At 34.8% G+C, this 21,061-nt stretch overlaps 1 protein-coding gene across 1 annotated transcript in view; it reads right to left on the reverse strand.

The window, feature by feature from the left end:
• Nucleotides 1-413: 413 nt before the first annotated feature.
• Smp_167640 (Mername-AA213 putative peptidase (M14 family)) overlaps nt 414-21,061 on the reverse strand; it is a gene marked incomplete at both ends in the record, with an annotated part of 51,099 nt that continues 30,451 nt past the window's right edge. The window contains 7 exons of the mRNA XM_018791453.1: nt 414-467; nt 1,350-1,418; nt 5,137-5,226; nt 11,078-11,146; nt 12,128-12,194; nt 13,564-13,676; nt 17,736-17,864. Of these exons, the coding sequence (XP_018645398.1) occupies nt 414-467; nt 1,350-1,418; nt 5,137-5,226; nt 11,078-11,146; nt 12,128-12,194; nt 13,564-13,676; nt 17,736-17,864 (591 nt within the window). The remainder of the gene's footprint in view (nt 468-1,349; nt 1,419-5,136; nt 5,227-11,077; nt 11,147-12,127; nt 12,195-13,563; nt 13,677-17,735; nt 17,865-21,061) is intronic.

Below are 21,061 nucleotides of genomic sequence, written 5' to 3' on the forward strand. Positions count from 1 at the left end.
TTTCGTGTATTATAGCTCCGATTGATAATTCACTGCTCTCTAATTGCTGGAAACCAGCTTGTCATATATCAAACAGGGCATGCATGCACTCCATATAACATGGGCAAACACAGGAAGTTCTTGAATTTATAAACCTTGCGAGAGTACATTCGAACTGCGTAGGAAGTTACAAACATAAGTGCGTCGTATCAGTCTCAAAACAGTCCTATATCGTTAGTTAGTTTCATGAGACTGACCACCTTCCTGCTGACAGTATTCATAGGACTACTTGAAGACCCGAGCTATTCCTAATAGACAAACGATAAACATTGTGTTTAATCAGAAAAATAGCTCTACATCATATTTTTACCAATCTTCATAGGCAATATATGAAGTGAAAGTGGTCACCTAGGTTTTATTAGGATATCAGACAATTACATTTGCACATTCAATATTGAGCCTCCGTATTTCTTTTCAACAATCTTAAACTGTGAAAAAAGTTGTTTTTTGTGAGATATTCACATAACGTAATATGTAGCCATGATAAAACAAAAAATGTTGATATTCGAACATAAAATTTATGGTCGATAAGTATTAGTGAAGTGGTTATGTATCTGGTTTCACTAGTGATATTTGTATAAAATACTTTAACCCTTGTAGGAAAGGTATAAGAGACATCTATCTCTAAATAGCACTTTCAAAAACCTGTTTTGCTCAGAAAATCAAAGGAAGCTATCACACAATAAGAAACAGAACTGTTAGCATGGAGTTTACTTGATGTCCTGAAGTAAATTGTACCAGTTTAGTTTCTAACATATATCTGGTAGGCAATGCCATAAACGCAATTATCAAATTTATTCTTAGTTATTTCAGTAAGAAACAGCGTTGGCAGTCTAGGAATAATGACCATTGAAATATTTAAACTGAAACTAGGATCACTTCTGCTTAACACTCGTTTTCCTTCACATAACTTTTTACTGAAGAGAATTCTAAGACATTATCAAGATTATCTGGCTCATTCATAAGTGTTTCGAACTTGAAAAACAGTTTTGTTGGTTTTTTTATGTCTTTCTCAATTCATCACTTCTAGTTTTCCGATGTTAATTTTTGAATCAACTTGAAAAACAAATCTCACTAGCTAGGTATCTGAAATTTGGCAGTGAAAAACGTATTGTTCGTTTCTAAGAAAAACGTACAAAACATGTAACTGTAACGATAAGATAAAACCTTGATTATAACATAAGTCATATAATTTTTCATGCTTCTATCACTTTTGGTGATATTACCATTGGATGAAATCATTAAATGTAAGACTTCGAAAACTGAGTCTTTCAGATTAATCAAGATAACAAATGCTCTAATGAACTCACTTTGTTCCGACCGCCAGCACCATCTCCCTGTAATGTTTCCTGAGATAGTGTTGAAGTTTGATTAGATCTCTGTTTATTGAATGGTTTTAGACAAACCATATCTAAAAGTTAGATATGATAGTTACAGTATTGAATTGATACTTATCTACTTAAGTATAAAAACAAGAAAGACAATTTTCCTACATTTTTCTATCCATTCTCAAAAGACATTAGTAGTACACTAACAATGTTCAGGTAGCTTATCCAGACAAAGTAATGGTCATGTAATTAGTATAAATAAAATGAGATGGCAACTAATGGTATTTTGTTAACGACTCAAGAAACATTGAGATATGGCACATAGTTAAAATCCCAGTCTACTCCAAGGTACTTCATCATTCCAGTATAAAGTCATCTGATAGATTTTGAGTCCTATTTTGTGCGCAAAGTTCTGTGGTATTATATCGGTGAACAAATCAAATCAGGCGAAAATCAGTTTGAAAATTGTATCCAAGTAACTGAAATTCAGGTGTTTTTGAAACCATGTAACCTATTCACAAAAGGTCAACAAAAGATGCCAAAAGTTGTGATGTAAAGAAATATGAGTTACAAAAACATTATTTCATTGAGTATGTACGGGAACACTTTTCAGAATGGCTACAGAAATCGATTTTCAGAAAATTACCTATGACTGAATAAAACAAGATCAATCTGTTTCTGGATCCTCTACTTAGTGAAGACAGATTAAAGTAGCAATTGGTGAAAGCCGTTCCTGATTCCAAACCACATAAATGTGCCAGACGTAAACATCTGCTCCATAATTAATTTATACGATAGATTTGTTTGTTTAGTTAAGTATTTCAATGAATGGAATTATATGTTTATTAAGAAAAAACGAATTCGTATATGCTTTACATCAGATCATCTCTGTAATACTCTGCTTATGACCATCAGAATTTGTATTAAACTGTCATACTTAAATTTTGATATTCTATAATTTTAAGATAGTAGCATATTACTGACACTATCAGCAACATTCTACTGTGAGAGAGAACAAACCAGATTCCATCCAGTGGAGGAAGAAATTAAGAAAAAGCACTGGAAGTAGATAGGGCACACATTGAGGAAATCACCCAACTGCGTTACAAGGCAAGCCTTCACATGGAATCCTGAAGGCCAAAGGAAAAGAGGAAGACCAAAGAACACATTACGTCGAGAAATGGAGACAGACATGAGAAGAATGAACAACAATTGGATAGAACTAGAAGGAAGGCCCAGGACAGAGTGGGTTTCATAATGGTGGTCGGCGGCCCATGCTCCAGGCGTAAGTAAGTCAGTAAGTAAGCAGCATATTACTGATTCACTAAAGATGATAAATTTATGTGATTTTTTTGTTCCTACAACAATAAATAATTTTAAAAACAGAAGTGTATATATTGCGACATTACCTGGTTCTTCCTGATTAGCAAAGGTTGAACTTGAATTTTTATAACTTTTTTTGAAAGAAATAACTCCATCTGAGAAGTAACCATTTTGTTGATTTCTTGAAAACATTCGATAATAGTTATTTTCTTTCTAGTACATTAATATTATAATTATAAAAAACGATTACGAGTATATTGTCAGCTATATTGTTTATAACCGTTTAATAGAATTTATAAATCATGGAAAAAACATCATTATGTTATGTACTTAGTATTTTGCGCATTGATATAATTAACATTTTAACAGTTGAATTCATGAGTCGATATAAGCTAGACCATCATGGAAAACCTGGAAGCACTGGATGGTTCCAAGATGATTTCCTAGAGTTCTAGTGAAAAGCTGTGACCAGTGGAGTCCAATCCATGTCGGGTAGAGACAGGTATATACCTCAGAGAATAGATGTATGGTTGCGCAGTCATTCATGGATCGATGGAAGTTAAACAGTAACACCACCGGATGCCTCCTCAGTGGTGTAAAGGTTAAAGGTTCGCTTACGAAACCGAAAATCCTGGGCTCGGATCCCGTGAGCAAGGTCGTGGATGCGTACTACTGAGAAATCGCATATTAGGATGAAACAGCCGTCCAGTGCATCCAGATTTTTCATGTTGGTCTAGCTTACATCGACTCATGAATTCAACTATAATCTCCACAAAACCTTATTCTTTTCATAATTAAAATTCTTGAACACATCCGTACAATTTCAATTTATATTCCATAGGAATTTTATTTCGTAAACATTTGAAAATGACATTGAATTCTTAACCTTGGACTTTTTTTGTATCCATTTGAACACTGAGTAACTATTTAAGGGATTCCTCTACGATAACCAATACATTCTAGACTGAAAGTTAGCACAAAATACCTTTAATTATCTAGAAAAAGAATATTGAAGGTCGCAAAGCTTACAATGTATATTTTAAATTTAATAACAAAATTATGTGAATAAAAGTGGAAGTGACCACATCTTTTGAGTGTCCAACAAACTGTCAAATAATTAAATTATAGTAATGTTTTCTGTAACAACGATTCAGGCTTTTTGTTATATCTAGAGCTTTGATTCCTGCTATGCTGTGTACTACTAGACTACTTGAACGATCAAACCCGCAACGTCGCAAGAGAGAAGACAGAAGACTAGTAAGTAGGAATTTTATTCCCCAAACAGTGTCAAATATAGTACAAAAAACTCATATATTTATAGTTTTTGGCTGAAAGTAAATCATCATTTCGGACAGCCAATAGGCACATAGGGAGTCATTCTTATTCATCCAATAGGGAAGCTACACGTCGACATTCTAGAATGTTCCCCTAGTGGTGATTGGATGGAATGTCTTCGGCTCTTTCTGGGCTTCTTGAGTTTGCCAACGAGCCATCCTTACACTTTTTATACAAATATATGTAAATCTCTTTCCTAGAAACTGTTTAATCAAACACTTAAGTAGAGAAGATCTGTCCAAATTACAAAAGCTGTTATATCTGAATAGTGAATTAAAACATGTATGATTTCTAAGATAAGGTACAAAGAACCAAATGAAGTAGATAAGGTAAATAAATACCAGAGATTGTTTTTTTTAAACATTTTAGTACTTGAAGATGTATATTAACTGTGATCGTTAGTTTGATTGACAGATCTGCCCATACATTTATTTTTATTTAGTCAGTATTAGCATACAAAATCATATCAATAGCTTCAAAGCAAACCTTTTAGTTTATTCTTTTAAGCCAATAGGTTTAAATTTAAATTGGCTAGGACCTACTAAAATGAAACAGGGTGTAAACTGTGTAACATACATGGGATAAACACTTTTTTCAACTCATTAAAAATGATTGTTTTTCGAGATCACAAACCTATCCAAGTTAGACAATCATTGAAAATCTAGAAGTACTGCATGATCGTTCCATCCTAGTGTGGGACTCCGCAGCAGTGCATATTCATGGCCCTGCGATGTGGCGATAGTGAATTCAGAATTGTATGCTATTGGACCCAGGCCCAGAGGTCTAGAAGTTGAGTATTTGCGAGCGGAACATAAGTTGTTGTGTTCAATTTACGATGGTGGAATTGTAGGTGTGCACTGGTAGGGAGTCCCGTAATCGGATGAAAAGTTCGTTCATCACTTCCAAGTATTCAATGGTTATCTAACCCAGATCGGTTCATTATATCTATAAAATTAAACAGTTTCGACAACCCTATAGTAAGAATGTTATTTTCATCACGATTACATTACAAATGTAGATAGGTGTCTGAGTTCACTCTTTAAAGCTACATAAATATAATTTGATGTCAAAAAAAGAGGAGAAACATGAAGTTGCCAAAATTTTGTCTTACTTGAAATGATTTTCTAGATTCTGAATTGTTCTGTGTTTGTTTTCCTGATTTAGATGAATCTTCAGTTAGATTCAGATCTCTACAACATGCCTAAAAGTTCAAAAATAAGAAAACGAAACACATTTATAGAAAAGGAGGAATTCCTTTAAGACAAATGTACCTCAAACTGTAAAAGTCTATTGTTATCAGAAACACGAAATCAATCTATGATTAAAAAGTTACCAAATTATTTAATTTTGATAGTTAAATTATTAATAGTAATTTGGCTGTGAAGTACAGAATTCCCCCAACATATTGGATCTAAAAACATCTTTAATGATTAGAAAACAGAGTAAGTGCATTTATGATATTGAGGAAAAGCTATGCATACTAGAAGGGGAGAATAATGTGTTATAGTAAACAATAAGGCTAGAAAATTGCAATCTTAACATAAGTAGAATTCGGGGGGAGATTATAATTTATGGACGACCTTTTAGTAACACTAAAATGACCTTGGAAAGTTCATATACTTACTAGGGTTAAATGAAGGTTTTGTATTGGTGTGAGGAATTACAATTACAATTTACAGTTGAACGTTGGGTGAGGAATTAGATTTAATGTTCTCATCACGAAATGACAGCATTAATAATGCCTGAATGGTACCTAGCCAAATGAGTGAATGAATTTTGCGCCTAAACGCAAGATCTTCTGTCTTAAGTATAATTGGTTCGTCCATAAATTATAGTCTCTCCGGATTTAATTGAAATAAATGTGTTTTGAACAAAAGTAATAGTTGACTAAATTTAACGAAAGCAAATGATGAAATAAGTGCGATAAAATCACCATATTAAAGATAACATTGATAAGTTAAAATGTAATCTAGGAAAATAAGGCGTCAATAGAGTAAGCACATACAGGGTTCGTGTTTCATTTCTAGTCGAATACAATTTCAGCCGATGTCCTCCAAATTCGAATAATGTAAAGGACACAAGGTAGAATCAGTATATTTTGTTTATTGACAGATGCTCTACCTTTTATACTCTTTGTTAATATTTACAGTGATACTAAACTATTGAAAATAGCGTTATATATATTCTAATTTTCACTTCACATTTCATTGAAATTATGAACCAATCCAAGTTAAAAAAACCACTGAAAACCTGGAAAAACTGGACAGTCGTTTCATCCTGGTACGAGACTCTTCAGTTGTACGCATCCACGATCCCGCAACCAAAAACCTAACCTAAGACCTTCCTCTCTGAGCGATTGCTTATTCTCTAGACAACTAAACCGGAAGCCAATCATATTTAAGACTAGATTCAATCAATTCACGATATTGTTCTACCATCTTCCATTGTCTCTAAAAATCTACTCTCGAAGCTGGTCACTATTGCAGATATGATATTTGCGAACATGAGTTTGTAGAGAACATTGTATTTCATTAGAATCTATTTATCAATATATCCATGTTGTATGTTCGTGAAACTTAATAGAAATTCATTCCGTTGTTACAAAATATACTTGTTTCCGAATTAAAAGTAAAATCACCCTAAACAAATAGTGTTATCTACTGGGTTCCTGATTCTGTCAGTATCATCTTGTTTGACAGGCAGTTTCAGAAAAATATATCCATTTCCTAATATGACAGGGGTTAATGGAGATTTTCAACTTCATAGTTCAAATTCCGGGATGATATTAGTAGGATATCTATCGAAAACCGGAGAGCGTCAGTTAACAGTTTTGTTTTAGTATGTGGCTCTTCAGCAATGTGCATCCACAGCTGTACCTCAGAAGTCGAACCCAAGACCTTCAGTTTGAAACGCGAATGCTTGATCTCAAGATCACTGAGACGGCATCCAGTGTTTTACATGCTTGATTTCAGTCACCTTTTAGTACTGAATAACTTTTTTCCGATTTACTTGGTGGGTAGCTACCTCGTATTTGACATGGTTGAACTCCGCTCGCCACGGGTTTTCACTATTATCTACTGATTATCTTTGAAATACTTCTATTGCATCTTATACATGAAATTTCGAAATAATTTAGTACAAGCAGGAAAGTTTCAGGTCGATATATGCATATACTGACAATAACTGTAGAGAATGAATTCTTTGTCGATTGCTGAATTGATTCTTTATGTTATTGTAGAAAGCCATGTTAATTAAAAGTTAGAAATGGTGACTTTCGATTTTTGTCGGCATCATTCTTTATACTGAATTAAAACTGTTGAAAAACTTAAGATTTATTTCATCATAACTGGAATCTTTCCTTAAATTGGTGGAAAATACCTAAATGCTAGATACCACATGTTATTTCTTTAGTGTCAGTGATGTAAATGGTTCAGGAAATATAATTGTGAGATTTCCGTTGTTATTCAGGATTTAACTTATGTCACTGGCATTAAGAGATTTTTTTGTTTGCATAGTTGCCTTTAAGTAAAACCATTTATTTCTGTTTTTGTAGTCCTTTTGAAAAATATCTACCTTACGCAAATGAGCTACTGAAATACCGTTTAAGTAGCATATTTGTTACAACACAAATAAGAAGTACAGTGTTTGGAGAAATGATATTTAGTATATGCTGCTTTTAGTCAAAACATTTCTTACGATTCTAGGAAGTCAGCGTTAAGTTTCAACGAAATAAAACATGCATCCATATGTAACTGAAACATTATGGAATGGATAAGAGGAAATAAAACTACATTATTTCGATTAAAACAAAAGGTTAATCAAACAATGATATGTATGTAAAAATTTGATGAGAATTGCATCGAGCTCACCGTGCGTTTAACACAATTTCACAAAAACGGTACATATAGCATAAGCTATACAACTCTCAATGAATTAAACACGGAAAAATGACGTGCATATCACCAGAAGTTTCAGTTTATGCTAACTATCTATAACTTACATAGGTACCACAAACAGGACAAACTTTCTCACGAAGTAATGTGGTAAAACGATGGACAAAAGGCTGGGCAAAGTTTGAAAACAGAAATGTTAGTAGACTGACTACGCACACCAAATGATGAAGTACATGGATGGTATACAGTTTTTAAACAAAGATAGTAACCAATTTGATGTTATGTAGTTCATGGTAGTGATTAAATTTTATCGATCAAGTTTTACGCGTAACTAAAAGAACTTTCGACTCAGTAGCTGTGTGTGTTTTTATCTGTTTATAGGTAGTTAGAACCACTTAATTAAAGTATACTGTAATTTTGAGTTACTTAGCCTAATGCCTAAAATTAAAATTTGACTGAATTCAGTAAGTGCTTCACAACCAAAATAGGTTGAAGAGATATTCAAAATAACAGAATATGTTTAAAAAACTGATTGTCTCAATAATAGTGAGATGTGAGCTACTGATGTTGACAGATACAAGTAGTATATATCATCTATCGATAGTAAAATACCTGGAGGCAGAAGGGTGAAAAGATCGAAGAAAAGAGAATGAAAACAGAGAATACTTGCTGTGAAAGCGAAGAAACAATGAAGTCTGAAACGATTGATTGACATTTACAAAAGGAACAGTGAAGTTTGAGACAATTGATTTGACATTTTGCAAATGAAGTATTTACTATATATCTACTATAAGATTTTACTAAGATGTTCTGTAATTTTGTATTCGAATTCATTCGATCGTCTCCACTTGTATTCTTGTTCACTACAATAGCATAGTTAAAGCCAGCTGCAATCCAACATATAAACAAGTACTTAAGCATTACAGTTTATAAGTGGTTTCATGCTCTAAAAGATATTAGCAAACTAATCGTTTACTGAAAATCCATCACTCAGAGATATATCAGATATGATCAATTCTACATAATTAAGATGTAAACGAACTATGAAACTAAATTTAAACTAAAAGTGATTAGTCACGATGTTTGATATTTTGATATTTCAAAAATGTTGAGGTAGTTTTAAGAACCTAAATTTCGCGAATCTGCTGGTAGTATAGAATGATTAACTGTGAGAACAGCCGTACTTGTTATACGTAGACGGCCGTTTCGTCCTATTGTGGGACTCCTCAGCGGCGCGCTTCGAAGGCCGTCCAGTGCTTCCAGGCTTTCCATGGTGGTCTAGCTTCAATTGACTCATGATTTCAACTATATGAACAAATTAAAATTAAGAAATAATGAATGGATGTTTAATTCCACTGTGGCACACTTCAATAACGTTTTACTCCAACATATTTGTGAATACTATTCTACCATGATATTTATAAAATAATATTGTAACTTACAATACAGTGATTTGTTGGTACATCTTTCTTAGGCTGTGTTTCCTGAAATAAAAGAAATACTTTTATTATTAAACACCACACCAATACAATGATCATGCACCAGTTGCTTGGCATTTTATTAAAAATTAAATATTTTTCATGCATACATTTAGCGAAAGTAGAGCATAGGAACGAATTAAAGAAATCCGCGATAATTTCTTTGACAGTTATCGGCAAACCAGAAGACAGCTTCTATAATTATTGGATCTGTTAACGTCTTCTTTAGGTAACTCAACGTGTAAATTAAAATGACAGCAATATAATTCCATCCTTATAAATGTAGATTATCTGTCTTCTCTAACTCTTATGAAGATCCAAATAGATTTTCAACGATCTCCACATATTTCTTGATTATGGTTGCGTATTTTAATACAGACAAAGGGTTCAGCGTTGCAGTATTGATCACGAGCTTACATTAGCTATTATGTCAAGAGTCCTGCAGCCATAGGAATGAATAAATTTCATGCATTAATGCAAGAGGTATTGTGTGATTAATCCTTCCATAAAATCTAATGCCACTAGGTTAAAGTTTATTTCAGGGTTATATGTTTGAAGATAGGATTCAAGGAAACCTTCGGGTCATCTTTTCTGTACAACCTACAGAAACAGAATCGAACATTCTACTCTATGGTACTACAAATGAATTTTTCGATTTTATTTTATAAACATGATGAGTAGTATGCACATATATTTCTAATGATGAATATATGTAGTACTTGAATTTCAAGCAAACCTGAAAGTCGTATTCTCAATGTTTATTGACTCCTTCCTACACTATACCCTTACCGTAGCTTTCGAAGAATTTTGATCATCTCTCTACTTTAAGCAGTCTATTAAATAATTGGCTAAATGAGGGAAAAGCTTTCTTAATCTGGAACTTTATTTAATATCATATATAGAAATTGATGACTGTTTTTAGCTGTTCTGTTTTAAATCAAAGATATTCAGTATTGTAAAAATAAGATCAAAACAAATGCTTCATCCTTAATACATAACTTGTAACTGCATGTTCGGGGTGTTTTCAGTCCCGTCAACAGAAAATAAGTCAATAAAATTCAGAAACACGATGATGAAAAAAACTGATTGATATTTATCTTCCCTTAAAACGTAAATGGAACTTAGGAAAAGACGTTTGTAGTGGATAGGACACACATTGAGGAAATCATCAAACTGCGTCACGAAGCAACAGCTAACTTTGAATCCTGAGGGCAAACGGAACAGTGGAAGGCCAAAGAACACACTGGGCCGAGAATTGGGAGCAGACACAAATAGGATCAATAGCAACTGGGAAGGACTGGAAAAGATTGGATGGAGAATGCTGGTTGGTAGCCTATACACTTCCATGAGGCCTAACAGGCGTAAATAAGTAAGTAAGAAAACGTTAATGATCATAAAGAGATTCCGTATAATGAAAAGCTTTATTGTATTCGGCTATCGGGCAATTGAATAATTAAAATAGCTTCGCAACAAGTAAGAGACGATTCGAAAATTTCTTCTTTTCACAAATTTAGGACATTTTCGCAAATCGTGTCACGGACTGATATTAGTCATACAATTACTGAGCATCAACAAGGACAGGATAGCTATTTACCCCGATATAATGAAGAACTTACACACTGTAGAATGCCGAGGCAAACAACTTAAGGTAACAAAAAATAGGAGTATTTGATCTCGTTACTTTTTTATTGCCCGATTTTGTTTCACGCTTCTGCGTTATCTTCCGTTTACGTTTGCCTTTTTTCTTTGACTGTAAATAAACAAATTATTTGAAGAATAAATATATGAATGGTGTACTGTTCATAGTATTTTAAAAAATACTATTTAAGTATATATTAGTCATTTGAATCTGTTTAAGATGGTACAACTTAAGCCTATTATCAGTGTACCATTTCTTCAATAATGGGAAATAATCTAGAATTATTAGTATAAATTCATATCGGATTGTATTAGGAAAAACCTAATCAAGGCAGAATCAGACTAAATCGAAAACATTATAAGTAATGAAATTAACAGTTATATTCTCATTGTGGTGAACGAGAACGCATGTGGGGACAATCGAATGTATTTGAACACACAAAATTACAGAACATCTTAGTAAAATCTGAGAACCATACAGTAAATACTTCGTTTTCAAAATATCAGTCCATCGTCTCAGACTTCATTGTTTCTTCGCTTTCACAGCAAGTATTCTCTGTTTTCATTCTCTTTTCTTCGATCTTTTCACCCTTCTGCCTCCAGGTATTTTACTATCGATAGATGATATGTACTGCTTATATCTGTTAACATCAGTAGCAAACACCACAGTACTATGGTATAGTTTCTCCTAGATTTAGTATAGTTTAATGAGATAAATCTGAAAAAACGTTACAGCTAAGATGTTAGTATTGTGATCTGAGATTTGAACAGTTATATTTAACTATAATAATACAATCATTCCTTTTTTGGAAACCGCATCTAATGATCATTAGTGTTTTGATGAAGTCCCAAATTCAGATCCTCAACCAGAATGTTTATTAAAAGTCGCTAAATTAAACTTAAAATTTCGGTTCGATTTTTATACAGTCATAAGTTCAAAGAAAATACACACTTCTTAAACATTTCAAATCACATTACCTATGATGTGATAGGTTGATATGAACCAAAATTTAAAGCGTGTTTCAGATAAATATCAACGATGCGAAATCTTTTACACAATTAAACACAACAAATCATGTGATAGTGTACTTACCTTTTGCAAAACATACGCATAATATGCAGGTAACTCATCACAATTTGAACTATCTGATCCAACATCACTATTAGAAAAAATGCGGTATAAAAATTAATGAATGCATCCGAGGTAGATTTAAAATTGAGGCAGTATGTAAAAAAAATGATTGCTTATCACACAAACAGTAGACATCAGTCATTTACAGAGGCTACTGATTTAACGTTTAAATTCACTGTCTATCACGAATGATTCTGTATAAATCAATCTTACCCTACTTTTTGTCGATGAAATCAACGGAGATATACACTCTGGAAATGATGTGTTCTTATTTATTAGTCATATAAGTCTATTATATTATTCGTACGTAATATTCTTTACAGAGCCCCCAAATGCCTTAGTACGGCTGAGTGGGGAGAGTTAGCTCATCCTCTCGAAATGCTCTCACATGGCCACGCGTATATAGCCTCTGTCAGGGAAGTCCTACTCACTGCCTTCTCGTGTCATTACTGATGTTTACGAAATTGAGAGGACAAAAAGCGAATGTCCGGTGCTTTAACCGGGTTGGTGGACACAGAAAGGTCAGCTAGGGGAGTTGGGAAACCTGATTCCAAACCAATGGTGCACATGGGCTCCAGTATGCTGAGGGAACAAATGGCGTATGAATCAATCGCTGGTCACCGACTCCCATGGGACTGAATCTCCTTACGATGCTCCACTGCCTTGTGGATTAGACTTTTAGGTCAAAGGCTCCGGGTGTGGCTCCCTAAGAAAACCACCTGCTTCAGTTTGGGCACCTGGGCAGTATCATAGCCCTCATACAAATCGAATGAGATTTGTGTGGCGCATATATATCTGATGCCCCTTTGTACCAATATTCATGTTTTTAAATAAATAAAAAATAAATTCTTTACAGATTCTGTCTGAGATATTATACGTATAACAGAAACTACAAGTGGGTTCACCTCTTGCTTTCTCACTTGGATCTATACTTGATAGAAATTTATTAACAGAAATATTTTACGTTTACTTCATGTCATTTTAAGTTGAACTAATTTTTTTCAGATCTCTATTCTAGTTTTTGATGAATAATAGAGAAATTAAAAGTTGTAAGGTTGATAATAATAATAATAATAATAATAATTGGTAATTAGTTTGATGCAACATCTTGTTTGATCATTCATTCATAACAACAAATCAAACACTGTCACTTGTCACAACTTGAGAATCATCTGTTATATTCATTATAAATAGTGGTTACCGTCAAATGGATACCTTAAAATAAATATGTATTCTACCTACACTTCATCTTGTAGTAAGTTACCGGGAGTAATAATTCATACTCTAGGTGAAGACTAATCAGTTTCTTGGATTGCGTAACTTAAGTAGGAAACAACATGAGTTAATGGACATGTTTACTAATATTTATAAAATTAACAAAATGTATATTAACTAACCTACTGTCACTCATTGAATCGTCTGAAGAAAGCTTATCATCTTCAAATTCATTTGATTTAGATATTTTCATAGAAACAAAACGATTTTTCAAATATTGCATAATATGTTCCATCTAAATTACAAAAATATCTTTTTCAGAAAACAATACACTGTTACAACGGACATGTTTAAGCAATTCAAACAACTAACGAAATTCTGTTTTCATGTTAAAAACTCTTATACATTTGATAAATATCTGATTCTTCAGCAGTGCGCATCCACGATCCCGCATCGCGAGATTCCAACCCAGGACCTATCAGTCTTGCGCGCGAGCGCTTAACCACTAGACCACTGAGCTGGCCGGCATCCAACGGTGTTAATGTCTAACTTCAACCAATCCATGAAATTGAGTGGTTAAGCGCTCGCGCGCAAGACTGATAGGTCCTGGGTTCGAATCTCGCGAGGCGGGATCGTGAATGAGCACTGCTGAGGAGTCCCACAGAAGGGCGAAACGGCTGTCCAGTGTTTCCAGATTTTCCATGGTGGTTTAACTTGGATCGACTTGTGAATTTAACTTTGAAAATTCCTGTTTATATTCATACAAGTTCAATTCACAGATGAATGAGTAAAATGAGAAAGAGAGAAAGATTATGATGTAATAAAGTACAGGAAGCATCTATTCACTGATTTGATCACTATAGACAGAATGATAAAATCGATAATAATTACCGAAGGGCCATAGTGAAGTGATCGTAATGAAAACGACTAGTCATATTATGCTGACATTATTCAATAGAATTCTCTACATATTATCAGTCAACCAATGCATGTAATTGAGCAACCGTTCACCAATGTCTTCAGTGCACACTACTGAGGAGTCCCACAATAAGACGGAACGGCCGTCCAGTGCTTCCAGGTTTTCCATGGTGATCTAGCTTCAATTGACTTGTGATTTCAACTATAAAATTACTAAAACCTCCACGAACCCCCTTCTGATAAAATATCTGAATAATAAACATTTGTCTTGAAGATCTGTATCTTCAGCATAAATACATCATTATCCTTACTCTTATTCCAAAAGGTCTTAATGATAATGACCAAGTTAATTTTAATCCACTAGATTTTATTAGCTAAATATCAATTTCATAATTATCTTTGTCTAATTTTGTTCAGTATTCGAATCACATTCAATCTATTTTATGTATCAGATAACCTTATCTCCTTAGAATCTATCTTTTTTATAATCACATTCTTCAGTTATAATGTAAATGTATCATCTAATCATAGCTAGTTAAATCTAAGTGAAATACAAGATTTCTAGCTAGTTAGAATATTTAAGAAATAGACTGATTTAAAATGATCATTTACTTGTTTGATTACATATATAACAATGTTACCTGTTGTCATGGTAACACGGCATGTTAGTGTTTTTGTAAGAGTTAAACAATAACAAACCATATGTACAATAAGAAAACTAGTAAAATAGATTTAAATATGATAATTATTATTCAGTTAAAGATGAAAGTAGATTTTTATTTAATTATTATTCTGTTTTGATTGAGTTAATACAATTAAATTATCTACACTATTATATCAAATCTAACGTTCATAATGCATGAAGATAGCGGTTTCTGATGATAGATACAATGAGCAAACTTGTAGGACATAAATAGAACATTATTTTAGTAGTACACATAGCTAAGGGGGAGGGGAATAGTTCTTTTGATTATATATTTTATAAGTTGATTTGACCAGTTATGAAGAATGCAAATTTTATGTTATAATCTTTTAAGTGGTCAAATCTAGCTAATAAAGCAGCTAACGAAATACTAACTCAGAGATTACGCAGATCAATCCCAAAATCTTTCAACGCGTCCAATAGTGACACCGAGGCTTAAAGATGAAGTACCTAGAATGACCACTTCATTTTGTATTTATCAATTCGACTGCTCCTGTGGAGCAAGTTATATTGGTCGAAGTTCTAGGAATTAACATTTTCGTGTTCGTGGACACCTCCCAGCGTGGCTAAGTAAAGGTCTGATGAAAAAAGTAAACAGCTCAATATTGGCCCATTTAGTACAAACCGGTCATAGTGCGGGTATAAACCAATCCTTTTCAATTATTTATAGGGTAAGTAATTTTTTGTCAAAGTTTGTCAGGCTTAAAGTCCTTCAAACGGCGGAGGCAGTAGCCATCAGGATGAAGGAACCGGAGCTATGCGTACAGAAGAAATATCAGTTTTATAGTCGTTATTCTCTACAAATCAACTGCATTTGAGGTACGATTGAAAGTAGAATACACTGAATGATTACTTTGTTTTGAAGCAAGATTTCTCAGTAATGCACACCGACGACCCAATTATGGATCAAACTTTAGACATTTAGGTAGCAGAGTGTGTGGTTGAGTATAAGACCACTAGGTTAAGAGACAGTGGTAAAGATCTCTGGATCCAATAATTTGCTATATAAAGTAGCTCTTTTCTAATCTACTATACATTGATGCTCACTGTTAAAGTGTCCCATGCTAGAATGAAGCAGCTGTTCAGGACCCTTCAGTATCCCGACGTTCTTCAAATGAAGTTATTTTGTGATGGATACCAACTATAATATGACTTAAGAGATAGTTGGTTGTTCAGATACCGTTAGAATCAATTAGCCTAAAAACTAAAAAAGCAATAAGTTTAAAGGTTAAAAAACTGTCATAAAGCTTAAAACTTCTAATCAGAATGAGAGTTTGGATGTATAATGAGTTCCATATTAAAATAACAAGAGTCCAGTGCCCACCGGCTTTAAGGGTTTAGCTAGTTAAAGTTAGTTTGTGAAGTAAACTCTCTTAGATGGCAAAATGTATAGTATCTAAAACTTTGTTAGAAAACCGATTCGTGTTCAATAGGATGTAGACTTGTGGATTTCCATGAACCTTTGATCCTAGTATTTTAAATTATATAGAGCAAATCATTTATCACAATCGATAGAGATCGGTATATCTTGTTGAAAGTGGACTACGGGAAAAAGTCACAGTACTTCCAATAAACCCATTAAAATCTCGTTTTAGAATACTAATAGAGATATATTTGAACGAGCCAGTGAATAAAGTATCAAATCCTGTTTTCAAGACTAAAGCTTCAAAGGAATCAACAGTGAATACTGGGTTGATAACTGGAATTTATGCAAAAATAGAACTTAGAGGAGATTTAATCTTATAAGAAATAAAGATGGCACATTATGATCAGTAAATCTCTTTACATTGCAAGGTCACATTGAACACTATGATAGTAGCTTCTAGATGAGTACTACTGATAATCTAACCTGTTGTTTTACAATACATGAACAAAGTAAAGAATTTATCAGAGAAACGCTAATAACATGCTTTCGATTGAAGTCGTCACGGAAAATGTTTGTTTATGAAGAAACGGAATGTCATACATGCTTTAAGAGCAGAATTTCTTCGTGTTAGTAGATAATCTTGAAGAAATAAGAATAAAAGCAAACAATTATGTGATTAAGCAGAGATGGATAGTGGCTAGCAGTGAAATCCAGGACACGCGTTTCGTCCTATTTGGGACTCGTCAGCTGGACGTACCTGCATCTCAGAGTTGATGTTCACTCTGGGACACGAACCCAGTACCCTCGCTTGTGAATTAAGGCCATATCGAGGCAATACGCACAGTATGCATATATGCCAATTAGAGACTGACCAGTTGCAGTCCTAACACATCGATGGGAAGATTCAAACAAACAATACTAATTGAATTTAATTATGTGATTAGTTGAAAGCGTGAGTCAATTGAAGCTAGACCACCATGGAAAACCTGGAAGCACTGGATGACCACTTCGTCCTACTGTGGCACTTTTCAGCAGTGCACATCCACGATCCCGCCTCGCGAGATTCGAACCCAGGATCTACCAGTCTCGCGCCAGGGCACTTAGCCTCTAGACCACTGAGTCGGCATCCGATGGTGTTTATGTCTAACTCCAACCAATCCACGAAGTTGAGCAACCGTTCACCAATTGTCTTCAGTGAGTTCCTATCTCACAACAGACGTGGTTTTGAACTCCACTGTTCACTGCTTCTCTCTAGAACTCCAGGATTTACCTCTCTTGATTGTTGATATCATTCACTATTCACCTTCGAAGTATATAGAAAATATCTTCACAGCATTACAATTATTATTACATAATTTGTAAATTACCTTTTTATGATCTGGATCAATATAATCTAGTAATGTGTCACAAAAATGTGAACCCATTTTTTCAAAATCCAAAGAATTGAAATGATAACCTTCTTCTAGATCATTACCAGCTGTACCACAAAACGTTGCCTAAAATGTTATGCATACTTATTAAAATAAAATACTGCATAGAAGTAATAAAATGTGCGGAATTAAGGAAATCATTTGCGAAAAATAATGTCGGTGGTGTGTCTGAACTATATTTCTTACTGAAACATTTTATGTATTATAATTATTTGGATATTGAATAATGATTTAAGTAGAATCTGACCATTACTAGGCAAATAGGAATGGAAAAAACTAGTATCTTGCTTCTACAGTTCATTCAGGCATTGCAATTTATTTATTTATTTATTTGAACACATAAATATTGGTACAAAGAGGGAAAGAATACATATACTCTACACAAGTCACTTGATTTGTGTGTAGGCTGTGATACTGCCTGGGTGCCCAGACCGAAGCAGACGGTTTTCATAAGGGGGCCTTCAACCTAAAGGTCTAGTCCACAAAACAATGGAGCAACGTAGGGAGATTCAGTCCCATGGTAGCCGGTGACCAACGATTGGTTCATACGACATTTGTTCCTTCACGATACTGGAGCCCATGTGCACCGATTGTTTGGATTCAGGGTTTTCCAACTCCCCTAGGTGAACTTTGCGTGTCCACCGACCCGGTTAAAGCGCCGGACATTCGTTTTTCGTCCTCTCAATTTCGTGGAAAACACCCCCTTTTCTAGAAGACAGTGAGTGACTGTATACGTGTGGCGATGTGGGAGCATTTGGAGAGGGAGGGTTGACTCTCACTACTGTCGACCGTATCAGGGCATTGTTATAGTGTTCTGTGAAAATTTATCTCCTTAAACTCTCTTTTAGAATCTTATCATGTAATTTATCAAATAGTATATATTGATAAAAGAATAGAATTTCGTATCGTATTCTTTTCAATCTGATCAGATATTCCAGCTTCAATGATAATATTGAAAGTTGATAACAATCTATAGTTTTTGTTTAGAACACCGTGAATGGTTTTTATTAAAACTTACCTATCTCATTAAGCATTAGTCTAATGAAATACGAAGAATACAAAATGAACTCACAATTTCTATAAAAAAGAAACTAATTATTATCGGGAAACAAAATTTATCAGTTTAGATTATTTTCTTAAGGGATTAGTGAAGAAGGACTCACAAACAATCAGAGGAATTTTTTGAAACACAGCAATCTGTAAATTATGCCTATTAAGTCATGTAATGTTTTTATTCCACGAATCATAGGCTTTCAATTAATCAATAAATTACTATCACACTCTCTTGTAGCCCACAATAATTGTAGTTTGAGCATGAATTCTGTATTTTATTATCGCCAAACTGAATATCGTAGTTTGGTATATTTGTATTTTTGTCATTCCTTGTGTTTTATTGTCCCCTTTTTCATCTATCTATTCGTGTACATTTTCGAGTTAGTTGAGTCAGATGAAAATCGGATACTATTTCCCGATACAATAATCTTCACTTTTCGCTTGTCAACCAGTCACGTTATTATTCAGCTATAGGATTTATCTTGCTTCCTCTGATTATGTCAACATTTTTGAAGAAATGAAAACTAGATGATTCGATGTCTTTGAAGAGGCAATTTGTTTGCAGCAAGAAAATAGATCTTAGATATAGATTTATTTAGTTCCGATGGGGATTGATTAAGATCGAACAGTTAAGGAATAGAAATTTATTATGAATAATGGATAGACTATCTTTTCTTTTATCAAGCTTCAGTACCCGACCGTTGATGCTACCTTGACGTGGTGGTCGGGCTTGCCTATCGTGATGATTCAATCGAGCTATACTGGCTGGAACAATCGCTCCTCAAGGTCCTACCATGCCAGGCAGGTTGTTTGAAGAGCGGTGAGACTAAAAGCAGCAAACCCAAGGTCCGAAGGCGAAGTCGTACTGCTGACTGTACAGAGGTGTGACAGCAGTAAGGTGTTTCCTTCAGACAACCAGCATAACAGCGATGCTGCCTTCCCACAAGGAGGGGTGGGGTTAGAAAAGGTCGACCCTAAAAATACACACCTCGCCTTATCCCACGGATCTCCGTCTCCGGTGGTAAGGTCCTTTGAAGAACGGAGCTAACACAAAAACTACCCACAAAAAGGTCGTGTGTGACCGACCTCAAGCAGTTGTCCCTTGGGCACTGCGGTCACGCTCTCAGGTCATTAAGACCACTTCTAACCCAATTTCCTTTTCAGGTACCCCTAGAAGAACCCTTCCACGGTGTGGGCAGTCGGGAAGTGATATTAGCCCTGATACCCTTAAATGCACACGAGACCAAGTTGGTCACATTCAAATCCTTCCTACACCTCTTAATAACTCTCTTATCTCCACGACTAACCCTTCCAACGTCCTTTTATCACCTCGCACCGCTAGGGCAAACGATTCAAGTACACGGAACGTTATTCCTGGTCTCCTGAAACCACGCTCTAAACTACATATAGGAACTTTTAATGTCCGAACATTGTGCCAAATAGGACAACAGGCTTCCTTAGCTAGGACTCTAGAATCTTACACCATCGATGTGTGCTGCGTCTCCGAAACGTGCATACAAGATCCGAGTAGTGTCATTCATTTGACCTCACCTAATCAAAATAAAGAACCATCTCGATATACGCTTCGTGTATCTGGAAGCCCTGATGCTGCTTCCCGTGGACTCGCTGGAGTAGGTATAGCATTAAGTCCTAGGGCTGAACTAGCTCTTTTAGACTGGATCGCAGTAGACAGTCATCTATGCGCTGTCCGACTAAACGGATCAGTAAGAACTCGGAAAGATAGGGAAACTCGTCGTTGCCTCTTCGTTGTCTCTGCCTACTCTCCCACTGACTGCAGCTCAGACGATATAAAAGATGAGTTATACAGGAAACTTTCTGACCTTCTCCGAAAAGCTAGGCGTTCTGATGTAGTAATAGTGGCTGGTGACTTTAATGCTCAAGTAGGTAAACTAAGTGAAAGGGAAAGACACCTCGGTGGATCTTACGGTGTCGTTGCTAAAAGAACAGATAATGGCGACCGTCTGTTGCAGCTGTGCTCAGATAACCGCCTGTTTCTTGAAAATACCAACTTTAAGCATAAGGAAAAACATCTTTTGACATGGCGACCCCCGAATTCGTCCCAACGTTGGACCCAATTAGATCACATCGCTATCAGCCACCGATGGAGGGGCTCGACAGAAGACTGTCGATCATTCTGGGGCACATGTTTAGACTCAGATCATGCTCTAGTGCGAGCTCGTATCTGTCTG

The sequence above is a fragment of the Schistosoma mansoni genome (assembly GCF_000237925.1).
Source record: "Schistosoma mansoni, WGS project CABG00000000 data, chromosome 3 unplaced supercontig 0044, strain Puerto Rico, whole genome shotgun sequence".
NCBI lineage: Eukaryota > Metazoa > Platyhelminthes > Trematoda > Strigeidida > Schistosomatidae > Schistosoma > Schistosoma mansoni.